Genomic DNA, 19,928 nt, shown 5'->3' on the forward strand with positions numbered 1-19,928 from the left:
CTATGCTATATGAGTGGGGAGCTATAATGACAGTTGGGTACATGGACATAGAGCATCGTTATATAACGCCAGATATTGCGAAATTCCATCCCCTGGAAAAACGACGTAAGTTACAAGCGTACACTGGAGGATAGGCCTTGTGAATGGCAAAGCGTATCATCCATCGATTATCACGATAAAATTTTTGGGGAATAATATAGTCATGAATAAAAATACCGCGAATTAATAGTAAATGGGTGGTTGAAGATTGCATCTGAAGATGACATTCATCTACATCTAATTTCAGCGGCTCCGGCGATTAGTTAACTATTAGTTAGCGAGTCCGGGTCAACCATGGAAGGAAGCTAAAAGAGACTTCTTAGCGGAAAATCCCAATTGTGCGGGAATCTTATTGGCACAACTTCAATGCCAAAACCGTCCTGCATCACCAAAATATTCCCGGACACCTTGTTCACACCTGTTGCAAAGTAAAGACAGCAGCAGGGATAGATTCTACCTTGTGGTTGCTTGTTGTAACTACACTGGCTTTGTAGGATTCGGGCTGCTTTTATTATTAACCTTGCACGCATCTCTTGAAGCTATGGAGGCGGAAATCCAGAAGCAGATTCCCGGAATAGATCATGTGATATCTGAATACTCGGTGGTAAGAACTCCTTTTCGTACCTATTGTATGCTTTTCTATATGGTTGGCTTCGTCTGCCTTGCTCCAGCCGTGATGGACAAAGTGTGCCTAATGAACCCCGCTGACGATTCACCCGTAGGGCTATCTAACACATGCATCCAAAGCTTATGTCGAGGACTCTGATCCAAATGTTCCATCACCCCTTTTGGAGGCCGCAGAGACCATCTCAGCTCTCCTCTTATCAGCTTCTGGAGATTTCAGCTCCAAAAACCAAGAAGACATCCAAAACCTGGTCAAGAAATTCATCTCAACTCTCAGCGCCACAAATGGCGTCGATGCCAAGGCCCATGTGCCCTTCGCGGCCAAAAAGCTCGACCAGACCATCCACGTCGGCTCGCAGAGGAACATGTCATCGACCCTAGGCTTGGCGGGTGGCTCTGTCGATCTGGAATCTGCTAATACACGCAAAGTGGAATCGCGCGTCGACAAGAAGAAGCTGCAGAAAGCCGAGGCTAAGATCCGCGCGAAGCAGGAGAGGAAGGAGATGAAGACGGTTGAGTATGAAGCGTCGAGATTGCTCAATGAGCCGGAGTCCACGCAGTCCTACGAGGAGTTTTACATGGCTGTCAACCCCTTGCAGCTTGGCGGGGATGCTTCGAAGAGCAAGGATGTCAAGGTTGATGTGTTCGATGTGGCTATTGCTGGCAAGCGGATTTTGACAGATGCGTCGTTGACGCTGGCGTATGGTAGGCGGTATGGCTTGGTGGGCCAGAACGGTATTGGAAAGAGTACACTGCTTCGGGCGCTGAGTCGACGAGAAGTGCCTATTCCTACGCATATTTCCATCCTTCATGTCGAACAAGAGGTACTATGATCGGGCCTTTTTTTTTTTTTTTTTTTTTTTTTTTTTTTTTTTTCCCTTCATTTGGGACGGTTCATCTGAATACGGCTAATCCATTCTTTGCAGATTGCTGGTGATGACACTCCCGCATTACAGGCTGTGTTGGATGCAGATGTCTGGCGGAAACATCTTCTAAAGGAGCAGGAGGTTCGTCATGGTCTACAATTAGTGTCTACTACGATGACGGGACGTAAAGTTTAACTAACTGATTGCACAGAAAATCTCAGACCAGCTTGCATCTATCGAGGAAGAGAGGTCGTCCATGGCAGACACTTCAAAAGATGCCATGCGTCTTGATAAAGAGAGGGAGGCACTCGACATCACACTCAGTGACATCCACTCCAAGCTCGCAGAAATGGAATCGGACAAAGCGGAGCCCCGTGCTGCAAGTATCCTCGCTGGGTTGGGCTTCTCCCCAGAGCGACAGCAGTTTGCCACAAAGACCTTCTCTGGAGGTTGGCGTATGCGTCTTGCCCTTGCCCGTGCTCTTTTCTGTGAGCCCGATCTTTTGTTGCTTGACGGTTCGTTCTTACCCGAGTCCCCGCTGAAACTTAGAGCCACAACCCTTTACATTTCGCAAGCAAAGCTGATTGGAAGATGACCTGCAGAACCGTCTAACATGTTGGACGTGCCGTCCATAACCTTCTTGGCCAATTATCTTCAAACCTATCCAAGCACTGTTTTGGTTGTTTCTCACGATCGAGCATTCCTCAATGAGGTTGCGACCGATATTATCCACCAACATGCCGAACGGTTGGATTACTACAGAGGAGCTAATTTCGGTATGTACTTGTTCCCATGATAGAGCGATGGGAAACGCTAACCTTTTTTTTTTTTTTTTTTTTTTTTTTTTTTAACAGAATCCTTCTATGCTACAAAGGAAGAGCGACGAAAGACTGCCAAACGAGAATATGAGAATCAAATGGCTCAACGGGCCCATCTGCAACGTTCGTAGTGAAAGAACCCGCCCCTATTGATATATTCGTTCCTGCAGCATGGAGGATTTTAAAACTGACTCACTTTATGTATACAGTCTTTATTGATAAATTCCGTTACAACGCCGCTAAGTCCTCCGAGGCGCAATCGAGAATCAAGAAGCTCGAGCGCATGCCGGTCCTGGAACCTCCCGAGAACGAATATGTTGTCCACTTCAAATTCCCAGACGTCGAAAAGCTGTCTCCACCCATAGTGCAGATGTCAGAGGTCTGTTTCGGGTACACGAAAGACAAAATCCTTTTGAGGAATGTCGACTTGGACGTCCAGCTAGATTCCCGGATCGGTATTGTTGGGCCCAACGGTGCTGGTAAAACCACCGTTCTGAAATTGCTGATTGGCGCGCTCTCGCCGATGTCGGGAGTCATCTCGCAACATCCACGACTGCGGATTGGGTTCTTTGCTCAGCATCATGTGGATGCGCTGGATATGAATACTAGCGCTGTTGGATTCATGGCGAAGAATTACCCCGGACGGACCGAGGAAGAATACCGGCGTCACCTTGGAGCGTAAGTAGCCAACCCTTTTTATTATCTTTTCCCCTCTAGATCAAAGATCATTATTACCTGAAATATTCCCATTAAAACCATTTCAATATCTGCAGTTTCGGCATCACCGGCATGACCGGTCTCCAGAAATTGGGCCTTTTGTCAGGAGGCCAAAAATCCCGTGTTGCCTTCGCGTGCATCTCTCTGACAAACCCGCACATCCTCGTCCTCGACGAGCCGTCCAACCACCTCGATATCGAAGCCATGGACGCGTTGTCGGAGGCGTTGAGGAGTTTCCAGGGCGGGGTGCTGATGGTGTCCCACGACGTGACGATGTTGCAAAACGTGTGCACGAGTCTGTGGGTTTGTGATAACGGGACTGTGGAGAAGTTCCCTGGGGATGTCAAGGCGTATAAGAAGAGGATTACGGAGCAGGCCAATGCGGCCGGGGTGGTGGCTGCGCATTAGAGGTGTTTAACGGCATTCCTATCTACATACCTTGGTAGCATTAAACTATAGCAGACAGACATAAGCATATACAGGACCTCTGCCTGCCACAGAACGCATCAGACATAGACAGGGGCGAAGACGAAAGAGAGAAGAAGAAACAAAAGCCGTCTCTCCAACGGCTAATACGGAATTACCGTCGGTTGCAGGCCACACTGGGTAATTTAATTACCGTCGGTCAGTGCGGTATTGCCACATTGGCCTCTCCTGTCCGCCGTAGCAGCTGGCTAGTTACGTCAGCCTCTTCTTCTGTGCCGTTCCCCACTTCAACTCCATCTTTTTAAGATACTCAACCCCGGCGGGCCCCATCATGATACTCGCCATATGCCCTCTGGCCGTCCCCCCCAAGCAAGAGCAGACGCCACTGAGACCGCCATCCAGGAGGATCTGGAGCTGCACGACATGAGCGCCTCTGCAACTAACGATCCCGAAGCTCCCCTACTAGCTCAGAATGCCACCACCCCTTGCTCTCCGCCGCCCAGATACTCCGACCAATTTGGAGCAGAGGATGTCCGCAGTGATAACCAGGTTAGTAGGGGATCGCTAGGGACATCGCCAGGGGCTGCAGCAGCAGAGTCTGGAAGCTCGTTCATATGGGCTCTAACCTGTTCAGCCGGTATCAGCGGCTTTCTTTTCGGCTATGAGTAAGGCTTCCCTTTTCGTTCTCGACCCCCCTCTCCAGATATTCTCTGAATAGATGGAGCCTCCAATTTTATTTTTGTGTGAAGCTGTATATCTATGGACTTCCTGATCGTTAAGTATTCTCTCTTTTCCAATCATAACAGTACCGGAGTCATCTCCTCGACCCTAGTGTCCATAGGGACAGACCTTTCGGGCCGTATGCTCAGCACGCGCGACAAGAGTTTGATCACAGCGTGCACCAGTTTATTTGCGCTGATCGTCAGCCCGTTCGCAGGTGTCCTGGGCGACAAGCTCGGTCGCAAGCCCGTCATCCTCATTGCTGATCTCCTGTTCATTTCTGGAGGGGTGTTGCAAGCCGTATCCTCGAATGTCTGGACCATGATATTGGGCAGAAGCCTGATTGGTTTGGGTGTTGGGGCGGCTAGTCTGGTTACCCCGCTGTATGTTAAACTGAGAAGAGGGGGGGGGAGGGGGAGGGGGCAGCGATTTGCTCTCCTCTCATTCACCTTGCCCGTTATTACATCCACAGCTACTGACTATGCGCAACAGGTATATATCTGAACTCTCTCCTCCCGACATGCGAGGTAGAATGGTAACCATCTTAAGCCTCTTTGTGACTGGAGGCCAGGTCGTTGCATACACCATCGGCTGGCTCCTCTCGACCACCCACGCCGGCTGGAGATGGATGGTCGGCCTCGGAGCTCTCCCTAGCATAATCCAGCTAGTCATCGTTCTCTTTTTCCCCGAAACCCCCCGCTGGCTTGTCCGGGCAAACAAGCAGCCCGAAGCCCGACGCGTCATTCACAGAATCTACGGCCCATCCAACCCACGAATCCCCGACCAACTCGTCCAGGAGATCGAACGGGAACTCCACGCAGAAGAAGACGAATTGGACGAACTCCTAAAGCCCTCAAGCCAAGAGACGTCATCGCACGCATGGCTCCACCTCCCACGCGGCTGGGCCGCTCTATTCCAGATCGACGGCAACCGCCGCGCGCTGACGATCGCCTGCATGCTCCAGGCCCTCCAGCAGCTCTGCGGCTTCAACTCACTCATGTACTTCAGCGCAACCATCTTCTCTCTCCTAGCCTTCTCCTCGCCAACGCTGACCTCCCTCTCCGTCGCCGTGACAAACTTCCTCTTCACCCTTCTCGCCTTCTCGCTCATCGACCGCATCGGCCGCCGCCGCATCCTCCTCTTCTCAATCCCAATCATGACCACCGCCCTCCTCCTCTGCGCACTCGCCTTCTTCACCTTCGACTCCCCATCACCCAACAACCCACCCCAAGAACACCAGCAGCCCGACTCAGCACTGGCAGCCCTCTCCCCGCTCCTAATCCTCACCGCCCTCAGCGTCTTCACCGCCGCGTACGCCTCCGGCATCGGCACGATCCCCTGGCAGCAGTCCGAACTCTTCCCGCTAAGCGTGCGCTCGCTCGGCTCGGCGCTCGCCACCGGGATCAACTGGGCTTCCAATTTTGTTGTCGGGCTGACGTTTTTGCCGGTAATGGAGTGGATATCGCCTGGGTGGACGTTTGTTTTGTACGCGGCTGTCTGCGCGGTGGGATGGGTGGTTATTTGGGCGATATATCCCGAGATGAGTGGGTTGGGGTTGGAGGATGTGAGGGGGCTGTTGGTTGAGGGGTGGGGTGTTGGGGAGAGTGTTGAGCGGTTTAGGAGGAGGAGGCGGCGGAGGAGGCGGTGGGGGGGTGGGTGGTGGTTAATAGATGCCTAGTCATTGATGTTGGGTGTTTACGTTGATGCGTTCCGTATTTATTATTTTATTTTATTTATTTATTATTTTTCTGTTTGGTTTTAATGTTGATAGTTCCTGGTGTTCACGGCCTGCCCCCCCCCCCCTTGCTTGTGTATTTGTATAATATTATCTATTATCTATCCCATTCGTAGCTGTTTGGTGAGGGGAAGGAAAGGAAAGCGACAATGTCTTAGAGCGAATTAGATTCGTATCTTTTCTCAATCGTGTATCTAATCTGTTATCGTTAATTGTTATTTTAACATGGAGAGAGGAAGTGTGGGAGAGTTTCTACCTATTCTACATGCCGGCAAAATAAATAAATAAATAAACAAATAAATAATAAATACAAACACTGATGTATGAATGAATGTATGCGCAAGTAAAATGCCGCGGTGGTGGCGGGGGGTATTTGAGGCTGTACATGAATGAAACGAACTGGGAAGGGAAAAAAAAGGCATAGCTCTCATTTGAAATGTGCAATATGCAACATTATGTATATTGGTATATGCAGCAGGAGAAACATAGAGAAATGGCGCGGTGAGGGGAGGGGGGGGGTGGTTAAGTGAGGAGAGGCAGTTATCAGTATTTCAAAGGGAGGGGAAGTTGATCCTCACCATATTTAAACCCATAGCACCTCCCCCCTCCCCAATCCGATGGCATCCCAAATGGTATACAAGAAAAATAAAAATACAAACAATTATATATTATAAAACAAAACACGCTATAAAAACAACAGAAAAGAACAAGATGAAGAGAGAAAATTCGGCAGGTCGTTGACGCATTCATAGATCCGTGACGAGGGCACTTCTTGAAGATCACTTTTCTTTTTCGTTTTTCTTCTAGTCTCGACAAGAGGTGGAAAATAAAATAAAATAAAATAGAAAGGGGGGGGGGGAATAATTCCAGGACCTTCGGTTCGGCACAAATATGGCTGGGATCAATCGGATCAGTCCTCACTCATCAACCACGATATGCTTTTCCAAGAACTTGCTCCGCGCTCGAATGCTGGCGCCGTAGAGGTAGAAGATGACTGGGATGGGCACTAGAATGACGGCGATACAGCCCAGGAGCGTGATGGCCCAGTTTACACCCAGAGACGCAAACTGCGCGGCGTTAGATATTGGGTTTTTCATCTTTTGGAAAGGAAATGGGATGATACATACCATGCGCTCAGAGAAGAGGGGGAAAGCGGCTCCTGCGATGGAGCGGAGAAGGGTGTTTGCGGCGATGGCGGAGGCGGCGCTGGAGGTGGAGTTAGTTTAAGAAAGAAAGAGAAAGAAAGAAAAGAAACATACAAAAGCAGATACGCATCAATGATATAATTCAGGGACTGCACGAAGATGACCAGCAGGCCAAAGCCGGACATCAGGCCTGACAGCGTGGGTACAACCCAGTGCACGTCGACTCTGTACCCGGACCAGCCGAACCAGAACAAGCCGCCGGCGAACGATATGGCGCCGACAATCAAATGCGGCAGCCGCCATTCGGGGACGGGTATGCCGCCATTCGCCTCCAGCTTGCGCAGATACCACGACTGCGACAGGATGATGGAGGCGCCGGCGAGGACTTGGCCGGCGATGACGCCGAAGAGCGGCAGGCCGGCAATGCCCGGAACGAAGCCGTGGATGCGCTGGAAGACGATCGGGTAGGCCGTCATGAAGAGGTAGATGATGCCGAAGATGAAGGCCAGATACGTGCTGAGGAGGAACATGATGGGTTCGGTGACGAGGATGGTGAGCGGCCGGCTGAAGTTCTTCTCGATGAGTTCGCGGAGGTCGATTTCGATCTCCTCCTGCTTCGCGTGGATGCCCCAGTTGCGCGTGAGGCGGCGGAGCTCGGCGGCTTTCTCCACGAGGATGATGGGCGGGTACGTCTCGTGCAGGAAGAGGGCGTTGAGGCACAGGGCGGAGGTGCCCATGATTGCGGGGAGGTGCTGCGTCCAGCGCCAGCCCAGGGGGCTGCTGACGATGAAGCCGCCGACGATGGGGGCCAGCAGCGGGCCTGAGAAGATCAACATGGAGAAGATGGTGATGACCAGGCCGCGGACGGAGAAGTGGAACATGTCGGAGAACACGGCGGCGACGACGGCGAGCGGGCAGGCGCCGAAGAAGCCGCCGAAGAAGCGGCAGAGGAGGAGTGTCTGCAGGTCCTTGGAGGCGCCGCCGGCGAATTGAAAGACGGTGAAGCCGAATATGGCGATGAGGAGGGGCGGGCGGCGGCCCTTGAGCTCGGAGAAGGGGGCCCAGAAGAGCGGGCCGGTGGCGAAGCCGAGGACGAAGAGGGAGAGGCTGAGGATCCCGACCTGGGTGGATACGCCGTAGATGCGGGAGATCTCTGGAATCGCGGGGGAGGAGATGCTGCTGGTGAAGGAGGAGATCATGGTGGCCCAGCCGAGGATGGTGGCGGTGAAGATTCTGGAGTTGGTGAGTATATATAAGAAGGTAAGAGAAACCAATATATATAAAAACCTACTTCTTCTTAACCGGCCAATTCTGGGGGTGCAGAGGGTCGTCGGGCCCGTCGAACTCAACAACGTATTCCTCTCTCTCCGGCAGAGGGGGCGGGTATGGCTTCCCAGCGCCGAACGGGGGGAGGGTCTTTTTGGACGGGTGCGGGCGGAGGCCAGCCCCGACGGTCGCGGAGTGCTGGCTCCGCTGGGTAGCTATGCGACTGAGGGCGGTGGGATGCCGTTCCAGATCGCGCAGGGTCTGGATGCTGGCAATGCCATGGAGTCTGTTGGAGGTGCCCGACGAGGAGGAGGAGGAGGAGGAGGAGGAGGAGGAGAACGAGGACAGGGAGCGGGAGCGGGAGCGGGAGTGGCAGCGGGAACGAGGCTGATCGGGGGCGGCGGAGACGACGGAGGGCAAGGGAAAGGGGTGTCCGGCGGAAGCAGCAGCGTCGATCTCGGCCTTTTCGATGTCCGCGGAGAGATCATCCATGCTTAGGTGATTGCTTCTAGTCTGGCTGTTCGATTGGCTGAATTGCTCCCTGGGGTGTTTATTATACTTTAACCTCTTTTTTCTTGCCCAAAAAGAAAAAAGAAGAAAAGAAGAAAAGAAGAAAAAAGAAAAAAGAAAGAAAGAGGAAAAAAAGAAAAAGAAAGAAAGAAAGAAAAAAGAAAAGAAAAGAAAAAAAAGGTACCGGGCGGAAGGAGATAAGAGGTGGTATGCAATAACAAGAGAGGGTTGATCAATTGGGCGTCACGGAAGCGGAACCTCGCCCAAGATGTTTAAATGTTGGATTTGCAGTTTGTGTGTGCTTTGCCGCACATCGCTGGGCAGCCAAGGAGGGGCAAGGAGGGGCAAGGAGGGGGGAGCTCTGCATCCACCGCCGTGGGGCTGCAGTGGCTATGTTGGAGGTTAAGTGGCGACGCTCGAGCCCAGCAGACAGGGCAAACCATCACCACGGGCGCCCGCACGGTTGCAGCAGGACAGCAGGACAGCAGGACAGCAGGACAGCACGAGGGGGTGTGGAGAACAGCGAGAACAGGGCACCACTGGGATGGCTGACCGGGGAGGGTTGGGGAGTGGTGGAGGAGGTGTAGTTGTAGTTGGATGGAGGGTTGAGTTGGGAAAGGCTGTGGAAAGGCTGTGGAAAAAGGCGGTGGAAAAAGGCGGTGGACGCGGCGGGCTCAAGGATCCGTGGATGCGTGAGGGTGACATGGTTACATGCAGAGCAGAGTCGACTTCCTCTCACTCACTCATCGTCTGTCTCATCTCCTGTCTCTTTCTCACCTCTCCTCTTCTCTCCTCTTCTCTCCTCCTCCTCCTCCTCCTCCTCCTCCTCCTCCTCTTCTTCTTCTTCTTCTCCTCTTCTCCTCTTCTCCTCCTCTTCTTCTCCTCTTGTCTTCTCTTCTCTTCTCTTGTCTTGTCTTGTCTTGTCTTCTCTTCGGGCGTTCTGCCGCCCCCTGCCGCCATAAGCTGTCACATGACCCTGGCGCTGGCCTCTGCACCCGTGGGATCAACGCAAAGTCAATTGGGATTGCAGACGGCAGACGGCAGACACAGCAGACGGCAGACACAGCAGACGGCAGACGGCAGACGGCAGACGGCAGAGGAGAAGACAGACAGACGATGCCAGTAGACAACCCCGAAGCGTAAATGCGTAGTTCCACACTTGGGCTGGGCGCAGGCGGCGGCGGCACGCACCGGCAACCCCCCTCTCGACCGTGTGTCGCTACCGTGGGTGGGCGCATCGCCGGTTCGTTCTGTCACCGTACGCCGGCCAACCCACTCGCTGCGTGTAAACTAAGTTCAGACAAATATAGCAGCACATAGGCCTACACATCGCAGCAGAGCATAATACCGCTGTTACCTGAACCTGAACCTGAACCTGAACCTGAACCTGAACCTGAACCTGAACCTGAACCTGAACCTGAACCTGTACCTGAACCTGTACCTGTACCTGTACCTGTACACAGAGCTGTCTGTACCTTGCTGGATAACACTCCGCAGGGGGGGGGATCGAGTGCGAGAAATCGTGTTCTCTGTGGGACTGTCGCTGTCGCTGTCGCTGTGGCTGTCGCTGTGTCTCTCGTCTCTCTGCTCCGTTTCAGCCCATACGGCGCCCGTTACATACGGATACCGCCCGTCGCCGGTGTGTCTGCGTCCTCAGCCCCCTCCATCTCCCCGTCGGCGCCGATGGGCGTGACCATACCGTACCCCCACTTCTCTTTCCCGTCTCTGCCTCATCTCATCTCATCTCATCTCAACCATCTCCTCTTCATCTCTTCTCCTCTTCATCATCTCTCTTCATCTCTTCTTTCATCTCCTCTTTCATCTCCTCTTCATCTCCTCTTCTCCTCTTCTTTCATCTCCTTCTCTTCTCTCTCTAACCTATATATATACACCCGCATCCCCACCGCCACTCTCCTTGCCCTAACTTTCCGTCATCCCCGTCTCTCCCACGCCAAACGCCAACCGCCCACCCGCATTCCACCCTCGATCTGTCCATCGATCCATCCAACACACGATCCTTTCAACCACTGTTGGTTGTCTCCCGCTCTCTTCACTCCTGTCAGTCCCTAGACCCGTCTGTTTTCGACCCGATTTCGCCCGTATACGTATACCCCGGCGCACACTGATCCATCCTGTATATATACATACATCCATATATATATATATATATATATAGAACTATCTCTAATCCCCACATACACGATACAAATCATCCCTATTTTTTATTGGCCTAATCGTATCCAGTCAACCCACCGGGCCCTGATTAAACAGAAAAGAAAAGAAAGCTTGCTTGGACGGAATTGCTGCCCCCAAAGCAGTCTGCTCGCGCTCGCTGTCACTCTTGGCCCCGTCGTACAAACCTCCTGTCCCTTCACTTTCCAAAAACCAGATCCAACCAGTCCCTCAGCCTCCCAGCCTCTCCTCCCCTTGCTTTTGGCATTGCTTCCCCCAGGTTCATCCATCGTCTGTCCCGCTGCTAAGCGCGGGTTTCGTCCGACATCATTGTCCTGTCCCTGAGGTCACTGCTACCTTTGCCAACAGCAAAAAGGCAAAATAGAAAAAAAAAAAAAAAAGAAAAGAAAAGAAAAGAAAAAAGAAAAAAGAAAAAAGAAAGAAAAAAAAGAAAAAAAAGAAAAAAAAGAAAAAAAAATTAAGAAAATAAACCCCTGGTCCATGACGAACTGTTTTTTGGGGTTTTTGGGTTTCTGTCCTTCCTCTTCTCTCGTCTTGGAATTTCTCGCGCGGATACCATCTTGCAGGTGCCTGGAAAGGGGAGCACACAACCAGATCTCTCCCCTACAATACGCCAGACTATCGGGAAACAAACAAGAAGGATTTTGATTTAGCCCTCTGGACTTGGGAAACTCCCTGTCTCTGCATCTTCTGACAAATGGCGTCCCCTTCGAATCAACCAGGTGTGTATTTATTCAATACGAAAATGGCTGACCTTTGCAACTCTTGAGCATGCGACGTCTCATGCTTACTTTCTCTCGTCTTCTTCGGTAGCTCCGACTCGGGAGCCGACACCAGGTCCGGCACCCTCTCAGCAGAACCCAACTCCCCCTCCCTCCACACCCCCTGCTCCGCAGCCCACACCCAGCCCCCAGCCTTCAGAGTCGCCAAAGGACTCTCCGCAGCCAAACCCATCCACCCCTCCTGCACAGCCGGAGCCCTCGAGTCCACCGAACCAACCTCAGCCTCAACCCCAACCCCGTCCTTCAGGCAACAACCCTCCACCCGCCCCTGATAGTTCTTCAGCGCCCAACTCGCCTCCCTCCCAAAGCCAGAACCCAAACCCAAACCCTCAAACCCCTTCGCCGGGAGCTACGCAGACTGCATCCCCCGATAACACGAGAACAGTAATCATCACTTCCACCGCAGAGCCATTTCCGTCCGCCGGTGACAACCAATTCCCCGGCATGACCAATTCCACTCCACCATCGGCACTTCCCACCAGTTCCACTGCCGCCCGACCCTCTGGAGGCCTCCCTCCCAGCGGCGCCATCGTGCTCGCCGTCGTCGTCCCCATGGTCTCAATAACAGCAATCATCCTCGTCCTGCTCTGGTGGTGGCGGCGACGCAAAGCAGCCAAACTCGCCGAGGAAGAGCGCAAACAGGAAATCGAGGAATACAGATTCAACCCCAACCACGACCCAACCTTGCCGTCCGTCGGCCTGGCTGGCGGCAATTACGACGACATCGTGGGCATGAAAGACGGGAACGGTGGCGGATATCGCGGCTGGGGCAACACCACCACCGCCGCCGCAGCCACCACCACCACCACCACCACCTCGCGAAAGCGCTCGACAAATCCCTCCAGCGGCGCAGGTGGCTTGAACGTCTCCGACAACGGCAGCAACCAAGGCCCACCTCGCAACGTATCCCCCGTCGACGACTCCATCCCCTACGAAGATGACCACAGACCGATATCGGGCGACTACTCATCCCTCGACCCTGTCGCCGCAGGTACTGCAGGCACCGCAGGTGTTCCTCTAGCTCCCAACGCCAATAACCGCAGCCAGAACATCCACCGCGGCCTCTCGAATGCCTCCTCCGCCTATTCCATGGCTGGCCACTCGGATATCTCAGATGATCTGCCCATCCCCGGCGTGGCGCCTGGCAACGCCCAGTACTATGACGAGGCGACGTATTATGCCGCGGAAGGGGGCCAGCATGGCGGGCCGTTTGTAGATAATCCGTATGGTGGGGGCCCCCCTGTTATTCGGGATGTGCAGGCGAGGCGGAATACCCGGATTGAGAATCCGTCTGTGTTTCCGCAGCAGGGGAATGCGGGAATATCGCAGAATTTTTAGGTTTTTTCTTTTCGTTTATCCGATGTCGTGATTACTCTTTTTGGGGGGATGCTTTGTAATCTTTAGTTTTTATTTTTATTATTATTATTTTTTTATTCTTCGTTTATTTATTGTTATATTGTTTTTTTTTATAATGTCTGCTTCTGCCGCTTCCTCTAATACTCCCTGGTTTTTTATTTATTTATTTATTTATTTATTTTTTTGTTTGCTGCCTTTCAATTTCCACGCCAATTTTAGATGGAACCACATTTTATGGATCTGTCAAGTTTTCAAGTCTTGTTTTTTTTTTTTTTTTTTTTTGTACCGTTGACTTTCCTTTACCCCCCTCATATCACATCATACATACACATACATTCAACACTCATATACCGCTCTCCTTTTAATTACAGAGGTGCGAAATCCCTTCCACCTAACCGACTAGAAAATCACAAAGAAAAAGAAAGAAAGAAGAAAGAAGATAAACTGAATGGATGGTTGCGGGTTTATCTTAATCCTCAAGTCTTCTCCTCGAGCCTCTGTTATCTATTCCATTATTTGTTCATTGACCCCTCTACTCTCGATTCTTAATCTTGCAGTGGACGGATATCTCTCTTTCCCGCTTTTCTCAAAGATGTTTATATCCTTGTTCATCCGCATCTACATGCTTCTTTTACTATTCCCCTTTTCTGCACCTTGCATTATATATATACGTATGTCCATAGTCAGAAATCCATCGCTTGTCTAGTTGACCCACTTCCCCCACGCACATACTGCTTTCATCGTAGCTGAATACTCCCTCTTTTGTTCCCTTTCTTTCCTACTTGGATGTCTCCTATCACTATCAATCCATCAACCATCCTCCCATCTCTCTCTAAACCCATATTTCAAAACCATTGCTATCGATTCCTTCCCCCCGCCCTCATTTTTTTTTTTTTCGAAATTCTGGTCAAGTATATATCGTATAGCGCAGTTTCACAGTTTAATGCAATACAACACAGTATGATATAACACGGCACACACCTCCCCTCACTCTGAAAAGCCCATCATTAAATCTCAACCCCCCCTCTCCCCCCACACCTTCACCCTCACCCTCTCTCGCATGCATCGCCGTACAAAGAGGAATCAATAACTAGAAAAAGCCAAAAAAAAAAAAAAAAAAAAGAAAAGAAAAGAAAAGAAAAAACGACTTCCAGAGCCCAAGGGAGAAAAGCCAGGTAATATACCGCTTTACGTATCCTGCTAGCCCGCCCGTTGGAGCGAAGTGCGGCTTGGTCCATCACCTAGCTAGCTAACCTGCACGAGAAATACGAAAGGAATATATATATATATGTGTGTGTGTGTGTGTGTGTGTGTGTGTGTGGAGAGAAGTTGCAAGGTATGCCCCCGAAACAGGCGCGCGCTTCTCCTAGAGGAAAGAAAGCAAGGAAGCCAGTCCTGCCCTGGCGGTACCCGGCGCAGGGTTGATTTCTAATATTTAGATGGCATGTCTTCTGTTTATTTACTACCCTGCTCTGCTCTAACGTTGTTTAACTATACTGTGTAAAAGTTAGCTAAGGTGTGGGATGGTACATATGTTGTTCACAGCAAGCTGGGCATGCAGGGAGGGCAGATGAAAATATACATACATACATATATATATATATATATATATATCTTCTCTTCTCAGTTTGGTTTTGTTTCCATGCTGCTTTTCATTTTTGGGTTATTTTTAAAAGTGTTGTCAGTCCAGCTCCTGCTGTACATAGGCAAGAGGGAAAATGAGAACGTCAGCTAAATGAGCTATGTGATCATGTGGATGAAAAAGAAGGTGAGGAAGCATATGAAAATATAAATAGATCTCGTCCAAATTACAAAGCTAGCTCTTCCTTGCTCAAAGGAACGGGAAAAGAGAAAGGTATATGAATAGATAGCTAGATGTGTAAGCTTATAATAGATGATCACACATACAACCAATCTACAAGGACTAAAAGACCCAAGAAAAGAAAAGAAAATAACCACACCCAGCTCAAATTAGAATCCAACAGCAATTAAAATAGAAGAAGAAAAGAGAAATAAAATAAAAAAAAATAGAGAAAAAAAAATAGAGAAAACCTCAAAATAAACCACAAAACTAACATCTTCCTTTCATATCCCACGTCGGCCGCAACCCAGACCTAATATCCTCTTTCGTCCCGACCGTCTCCGCCGGCAGCCGACTAAGCCTATACGCGCCCGTGCGTATATTATACGACACCGCCGGCGAGAGGCCGCCGGTGCGGTTGCTGCGGATGCTGCCCGAGTCGCTGGCGGCGTCGCCTGCGTTTCGGAAGCGGGCCGGCGGCGCGAAGTCGAGAGCGGTATAAGTGCCAGATTTGCGGAGGGCGTGGCTAAAAAGTTGATAGATAAGTGGTTTGCTTGGGCCTTATATATATATGGAAGGAAAGGGTATCATATTTTATTTTATATTTTATTTTTAATTTAGTTTAATTTATTATACGTACGGGCTAGGCATGGCAGCAAGATCATCATACGACGACGCAAGCGGCATATGCGCCGGAATCACACGCACGAACGGCCGCAGCCCACCCAGCGGCGTCTCGGAGCGACCCTGCCTACGTTCCTTCGAATTGGGTGCCGGTGCAAAATCGATCGGCAGGACCATAGAATCATCCTTGAGCTTGTGCGGGGTGGGCAGCTCGTGCAGAGGAGCTGGCGGCGCCGCGGGTTTGCGCCGCATTACGGGTGGCCGGTTGGATATGGACGAGAATGCGCGTGGGCCCGGGTCGCCGCCAGACACTGATGAGAAGGATCTGTGGGTCGGGGCGAAGCCGAAGGCGGAGGAGGCGCCGTATTGACGGGGGGGGTTCGGGCGGGGGTGGAAGTTGGGTGGCGGGGTCATGGCACGGCGTCCGATGTGTTGGGAGAATGGAGGTGGTTCTGGTGGGTAGAACTCGCCGTGATAGCTGCCATCGTACGGATCGCTGGCATACGGGTTCAAAGCAGGGTCGTACACCCTGTCTTCGCGATAGTCCTCTGGACCATAGTCCTCGTAATATTCCCCATACGGGGCGGGTTTGGTATCGTCAAAGTACTCCTTGTAAAAGGATCGGATGCGGCTGGCCCGTTGCTCTGGGTTGTCGGATGGGTCTTCTGGTGGCAGCGGGCGGATGCCAATAGTAAGACGTCGGGTGTCGAACTGGTACCCTTGGTCGTCTGGGAGACCATACATGGTAGATAAACGGTATTTGCGGTCTGCTGGCTGGGGTGTGCTTGACTCTGCTGCAGGTTCCACGTTCAGCTGGGGAAGAACGAAGGTGGACTTTCGTTGTTCATCTCCATAGTCACTTCGATCATCATCATCATCTGATGGAAGAGAGATGCGAGGTGCTGTTTGGGCCTGCGACTGCGAGTTGGATGGTAACAAGTTATTGTCAGCTACCGGGATAGCCATTAAAGGTGATGGAGGGGTACAGGGACTGTCTGTATTTAATGAATTACCAGTATGTTGTGGTACGACATGTGTAGGAGGCGATTGGCTACGATGCGGGTTCTTTGGAGTACTGCCCTGTTGGATACGAGCACCCAAGTAGTCGTTGTTTTCCCGGAGGTCGCTTGCACTTTTGTGATCGTGCGGTGAGAGACTGTTGCTTGGATTAGATGCGCGCGGCGGGGACGGAACGGCTGATCCATCAGAGACCAGTGTTGACTTGGGCGACTCCACTTGGCTCTGATTTGTAGTTGTCCTAACCAGGTCAAGGCGGTCTTCTTTCGGCGGCCCTGTCTCTAGCTGGAATAGAGGAGGCGGAGGGCTGGCCCTGGAAATGCGCTGAACATTTTTGAGAAGATTGACGTTCATGTCATCACCATGGCCATGTTGACTACTCGCGCCAGTAAAGCTAGAAGAATCGTCTATGCCATGCTTAAAGTTGTTGTGGAATGACCTTACGGAGCCGTTATCGGTTGGACTGAAAGCTGTCGCGGTGTGGTATTTGTCGTCATTGGTGTGTGATCTCGAGAGGGAGTGAAGCGATTCTCTTGAGCCGTGTAGGGTGGGTGGCAGAAGATACGGACTGGTCATGGTGATGTCCAATGACAGGCCGCGATCATTTCGACGGATGGACTTCTCAGCTTCTGCGGATGTCATTTTCATGCCACCCTTTCGATGCTTTGCGCCCTTTTTCCCGCTGGGGGGAACATCATCCAGGCCAAAATCCAGCGATTTGTGTTTATCGTTGGCGTCCTCATTCCGTAATTTCTTAATATGACGGCGATGCAGAAAGATGAGCACAATAATAGCAACGGTAAGCGGAATGCTATCAAAATCGTGATTAGCGAGAAGAAAATGTTTATTTATTTATATATTTATTTTAATTTTCTTTTAAAATAAAAAGAAAGAAAAAGAAAACAATTAACCGCAACAAGGATTGGGGTATGCATGGGCCAACATACACAGCACCTAGAACGATGGGGAGAGTGGTGCTGCTCGAGCTGACGGATCTCTCGCAAACTCCGGTGGTGTCGTTGGGCCCGCATGACTTTGCGCTTTGGGTAGAAGTGGTGGTGGTCGTGGGGGAATCGGCTCTTTTCAGCACTGCGGCAGGATGGACAGCAACAAAGGGGATGGCGGCCCTTCGATCGACGTGATTGTGACCATGCATAACTTGGATGTATCTCCCTCCCTCTCTCTCGCACAAAAGACGAAGTATAGCTACCAGTAGCTAGACAGTAGTAATACAGGCGGAATGGATAGTGTTGTTGATGATGATGATGATTAATAAAAAGGAGTTCGCCGATGCGACGCAATTGCCTGAATGTCGGTGCGCCAAAGTGCTTATTATTGTGCTTATTAGTTATTTGGTGCTGCTTATCCCATAATCACCGCCAAGCCTCCAAGGGAAATGAGCCAGCCACGCGAAGACGAAAAGCAATCGTGTCTGCCGCGATGGACCAGCAGGATTTCGAGGAAAGGATAAGTTTTCAACGACGACAGCAGAACTAACAGGAGGTGATTCGAAGGAAGGATAGTGCTATTAGAAGAATACGATATGATTAGGCGGCCTTTCAAAGGGTTGGGTGGGACGAGAGAAGCCACAGGAATGAGAACTGGGCGACCTAGTAAGGAGCGTGGAGGGCAGATCAAAGCTTTGGCAAAGCCAAACAACAAAACAAAAAAAAAAAGGAGTGGCAGCCCCCTCAGATGAGGAGAGGAACAGAATGAGAGACAAGGGTGAAGAGAGAGAGTGTGTGTGAGAGAGAGGGAGAGAGTGAGTGTGAGTGAGTGAGTGAGTGAGTGAGTGAGTGAGTGAGAAGAGGAGAAGAGAGGAAAAGAAGAAGAGAAGAAGAGAAGAGGCGGAGGAGGAGGTGAGGTCTGAATTGCCTGATTGGGCGATCCGCTGGGAATTGCCCCTAGCAACTACGAGCCTTGGCCACTTTGTACCATCACACCGATTTAGTGCGGGAGACTACCTTGTCAGCTACTAATTACATGGTAAACCTGTAGATCTCGCAAATCTCATTGACTCGTGAAAATGCTGCCAATACACAGTAAAAACTCATGAACCTCTACGGAGAGAGAGGGAAGAAAGAATTGAGCTCACTGTTTCAGCTTTAGAAAAGAAAGAAAATAATATCTGCAAATGAAGAAGTATATCTTTATAATATATTTTGCTTTATATTCAATTACTAACTACTTCTTTTATAACTAACTAGTTCATAAGAACTTGTATATAATATCAGAAATAATAATTAGCAGTTAAATTTAAATTATTTAAAACTTATTATAAAACTTTATAATAATAAAAGTTATTATTTTATAAATTATATTATTTAATAAATTAATTTCTATTTTTTATTTTAATTTTTTAATTGTTTTTAAATTAATTTAATATTTATTTTATATCTTATATTTTTTTTAAAAGTTTTTTATTACTATTTAATTTAATTTATAAAAAATTTATTAAATAATTAATTATATATTTTAAATTTAAAGTTTTTTTATTTATGTTTAGAATTTAATTTAAAATATATTAAAGTTAAAATTTACTTTTAAATATTTTATTTATTTTATAAAATATAACTATAATAATAGTTACAAATCAATTAATAAGTTGTTTGAGAAAACCAGTGCTTGCTCTCTGTTATCTGGCCCTTCTGGGTGTGGGATAGCTAGCAAGCAGGGCAGAAACTGTCTCAGACAATAAATATACAACTGTGGCAGAGTCAGCGAGGTCACGATGTGTTCTGAACTCAGGCGGACTCTGTTTTTCAGCATCCTCTGTAGATGGCGCTGCACAGGTAGCAGTCGCCATTTCAATTCTGCAAGCATAATTCTTTCAAAACACAGCCAGCAGGTTGACTTCTGGTTCATGCTTAAGTTGATTGCTGAGCTTCTTGACTGTTGCGAGATTGATTGTGCTGCATAAGAAAGCTCATGAAACTGAGCTTTTCAATGCTCTCGTTGATATTAATCAGAGACAATCAATAGCAGGTCAGTCAATGGATTTTTTTTCAGGAGCTGCCTGGAATTTCAGCATAAGCTCTTGGTTCCAGTGTGCAGCGTTGGGATGTTCAAACAAGAGGACCTGTGTAACTGTAGCATCATCCATAATTGCTGAGACAAAGAAATGCTCCAAGGACACTTGATGTACTGGCAAACACTAAAATTCTGCTGTGATTCCAGCTCAACGGGCAGTCTCTCACATATAATGAGGGATTAGAAACAGTGACAGTGTAGTGCCAAATATGGTGATGTAAAGAGCTAGTAGATTGAAATGAACTGAGAAGAATGGTTT

The 19,928-nt window shown here is 49.8% G+C and overlaps 6 protein-coding genes across 6 annotated transcripts; 3 read left to right on the forward strand and 3 right to left on the reverse strand.

Moving 5' to 3' along the window:
* Window positions 1-580: 580 nt before the first annotated feature.
* PAAG_07476 (translation initiation regulator (Gcn20)) lies at window positions 581-3,472 on the forward strand (the record flags this gene model as incomplete). Its single annotated transcript, XM_002790571.1, has 8 exons — window positions 581-643; window positions 762-1,487; window positions 1,590-1,670; window positions 1,741-2,044; window positions 2,132-2,305; window positions 2,384-2,470; window positions 2,557-3,025; window positions 3,121-3,472. The coding sequence occupies 8 exons, from the start codon at window positions 581-583 to the stop codon at window positions 3,470-3,472; spliced, it is 2,256 nt and encodes a 751-aa protein (XP_002790617.1).
* A 363-nt stretch (window positions 3,473-3,835) lies between these two features.
* PAAG_07477 (myo-inositol transporter 1) lies at window positions 3,836-5,888 on the forward strand (the record flags this gene model as incomplete). The annotated part of the gene is made up of 3 exons (XM_015846233.1): window positions 3,836-4,155; window positions 4,297-4,593; window positions 4,703-5,888. The coding sequence occupies 3 exons, from the start codon at window positions 3,836-3,838 to the stop codon at window positions 5,886-5,888; spliced, it is 1,803 nt and encodes a 600-aa protein (XP_015700668.1).
* A 974-nt stretch (window positions 5,889-6,862) lies between these two features.
* PAAG_07478 (benomyl/methotrexate resistance protein) lies at window positions 6,863-8,848 on the reverse strand (the record flags this gene model as incomplete). The annotated part of the gene is made up of 4 exons (XM_015846234.1): window positions 6,863-7,012; window positions 7,073-7,151; window positions 7,205-8,323; window positions 8,382-8,848. 4 exons carry the CDS (start codon window positions 8,846-8,848, stop codon window positions 6,863-6,865), a joined length of 1,815 nt encoding a protein of 604 aa, XP_015700669.1.
* A 757-nt stretch (window positions 8,849-9,605) lies between these two features.
* PAAG_12401 (hypothetical protein) lies at window positions 9,606-10,563 on the reverse strand (the record flags this gene model as incomplete). Its single annotated transcript, XM_015847894.1, has 4 exons — window positions 9,606-9,855; window positions 9,906-10,156; window positions 10,224-10,450; window positions 10,488-10,563. The coding sequence occupies 4 exons, from the start codon at window positions 10,561-10,563 to the stop codon at window positions 9,606-9,608; spliced, it is 804 nt and encodes a 267-aa protein (XP_015702498.1).
* A 1,193-nt stretch (window positions 10,564-11,756) lies between these two features.
* PAAG_07479 (hypothetical protein) lies at window positions 11,757-13,179 on the forward strand (the record flags this gene model as incomplete). Its single annotated transcript, XM_002790574.1, has 2 exons — window positions 11,757-11,781; window positions 11,873-13,179. 2 exons carry the CDS (start codon window positions 11,757-11,759, stop codon window positions 13,177-13,179), a joined length of 1,332 nt encoding a protein of 443 aa, XP_002790620.1.
* A 2,089-nt stretch (window positions 13,180-15,268) lies between these two features.
* Window positions 15,269-17,795, reverse strand: PAAG_07480 (hypothetical protein; the record flags this gene model as incomplete). Its single annotated transcript, XM_002790575.2, has 3 exons — window positions 15,269-15,524; window positions 15,639-17,450; window positions 17,587-17,795. The coding sequence occupies 3 exons, from the start codon at window positions 17,793-17,795 to the stop codon at window positions 15,269-15,271; spliced, it is 2,277 nt and encodes a 758-aa protein (XP_002790621.1).
* Between the last annotated feature and the right edge of the window lie 2,133 nt (window positions 17,796-19,928).

The sequence above is a fragment of the Paracoccidioides lutzii genome (genome assembly GCF_000150705.2).
Source record: "Paracoccidioides lutzii Pb01 unplaced genomic scaffold supercont2.24, whole genome shotgun sequence".
Lineage (NCBI taxonomy): Eukaryota > Fungi > Ascomycota > Eurotiomycetes > Onygenales > Ajellomycetaceae > Paracoccidioides > Paracoccidioides lutzii.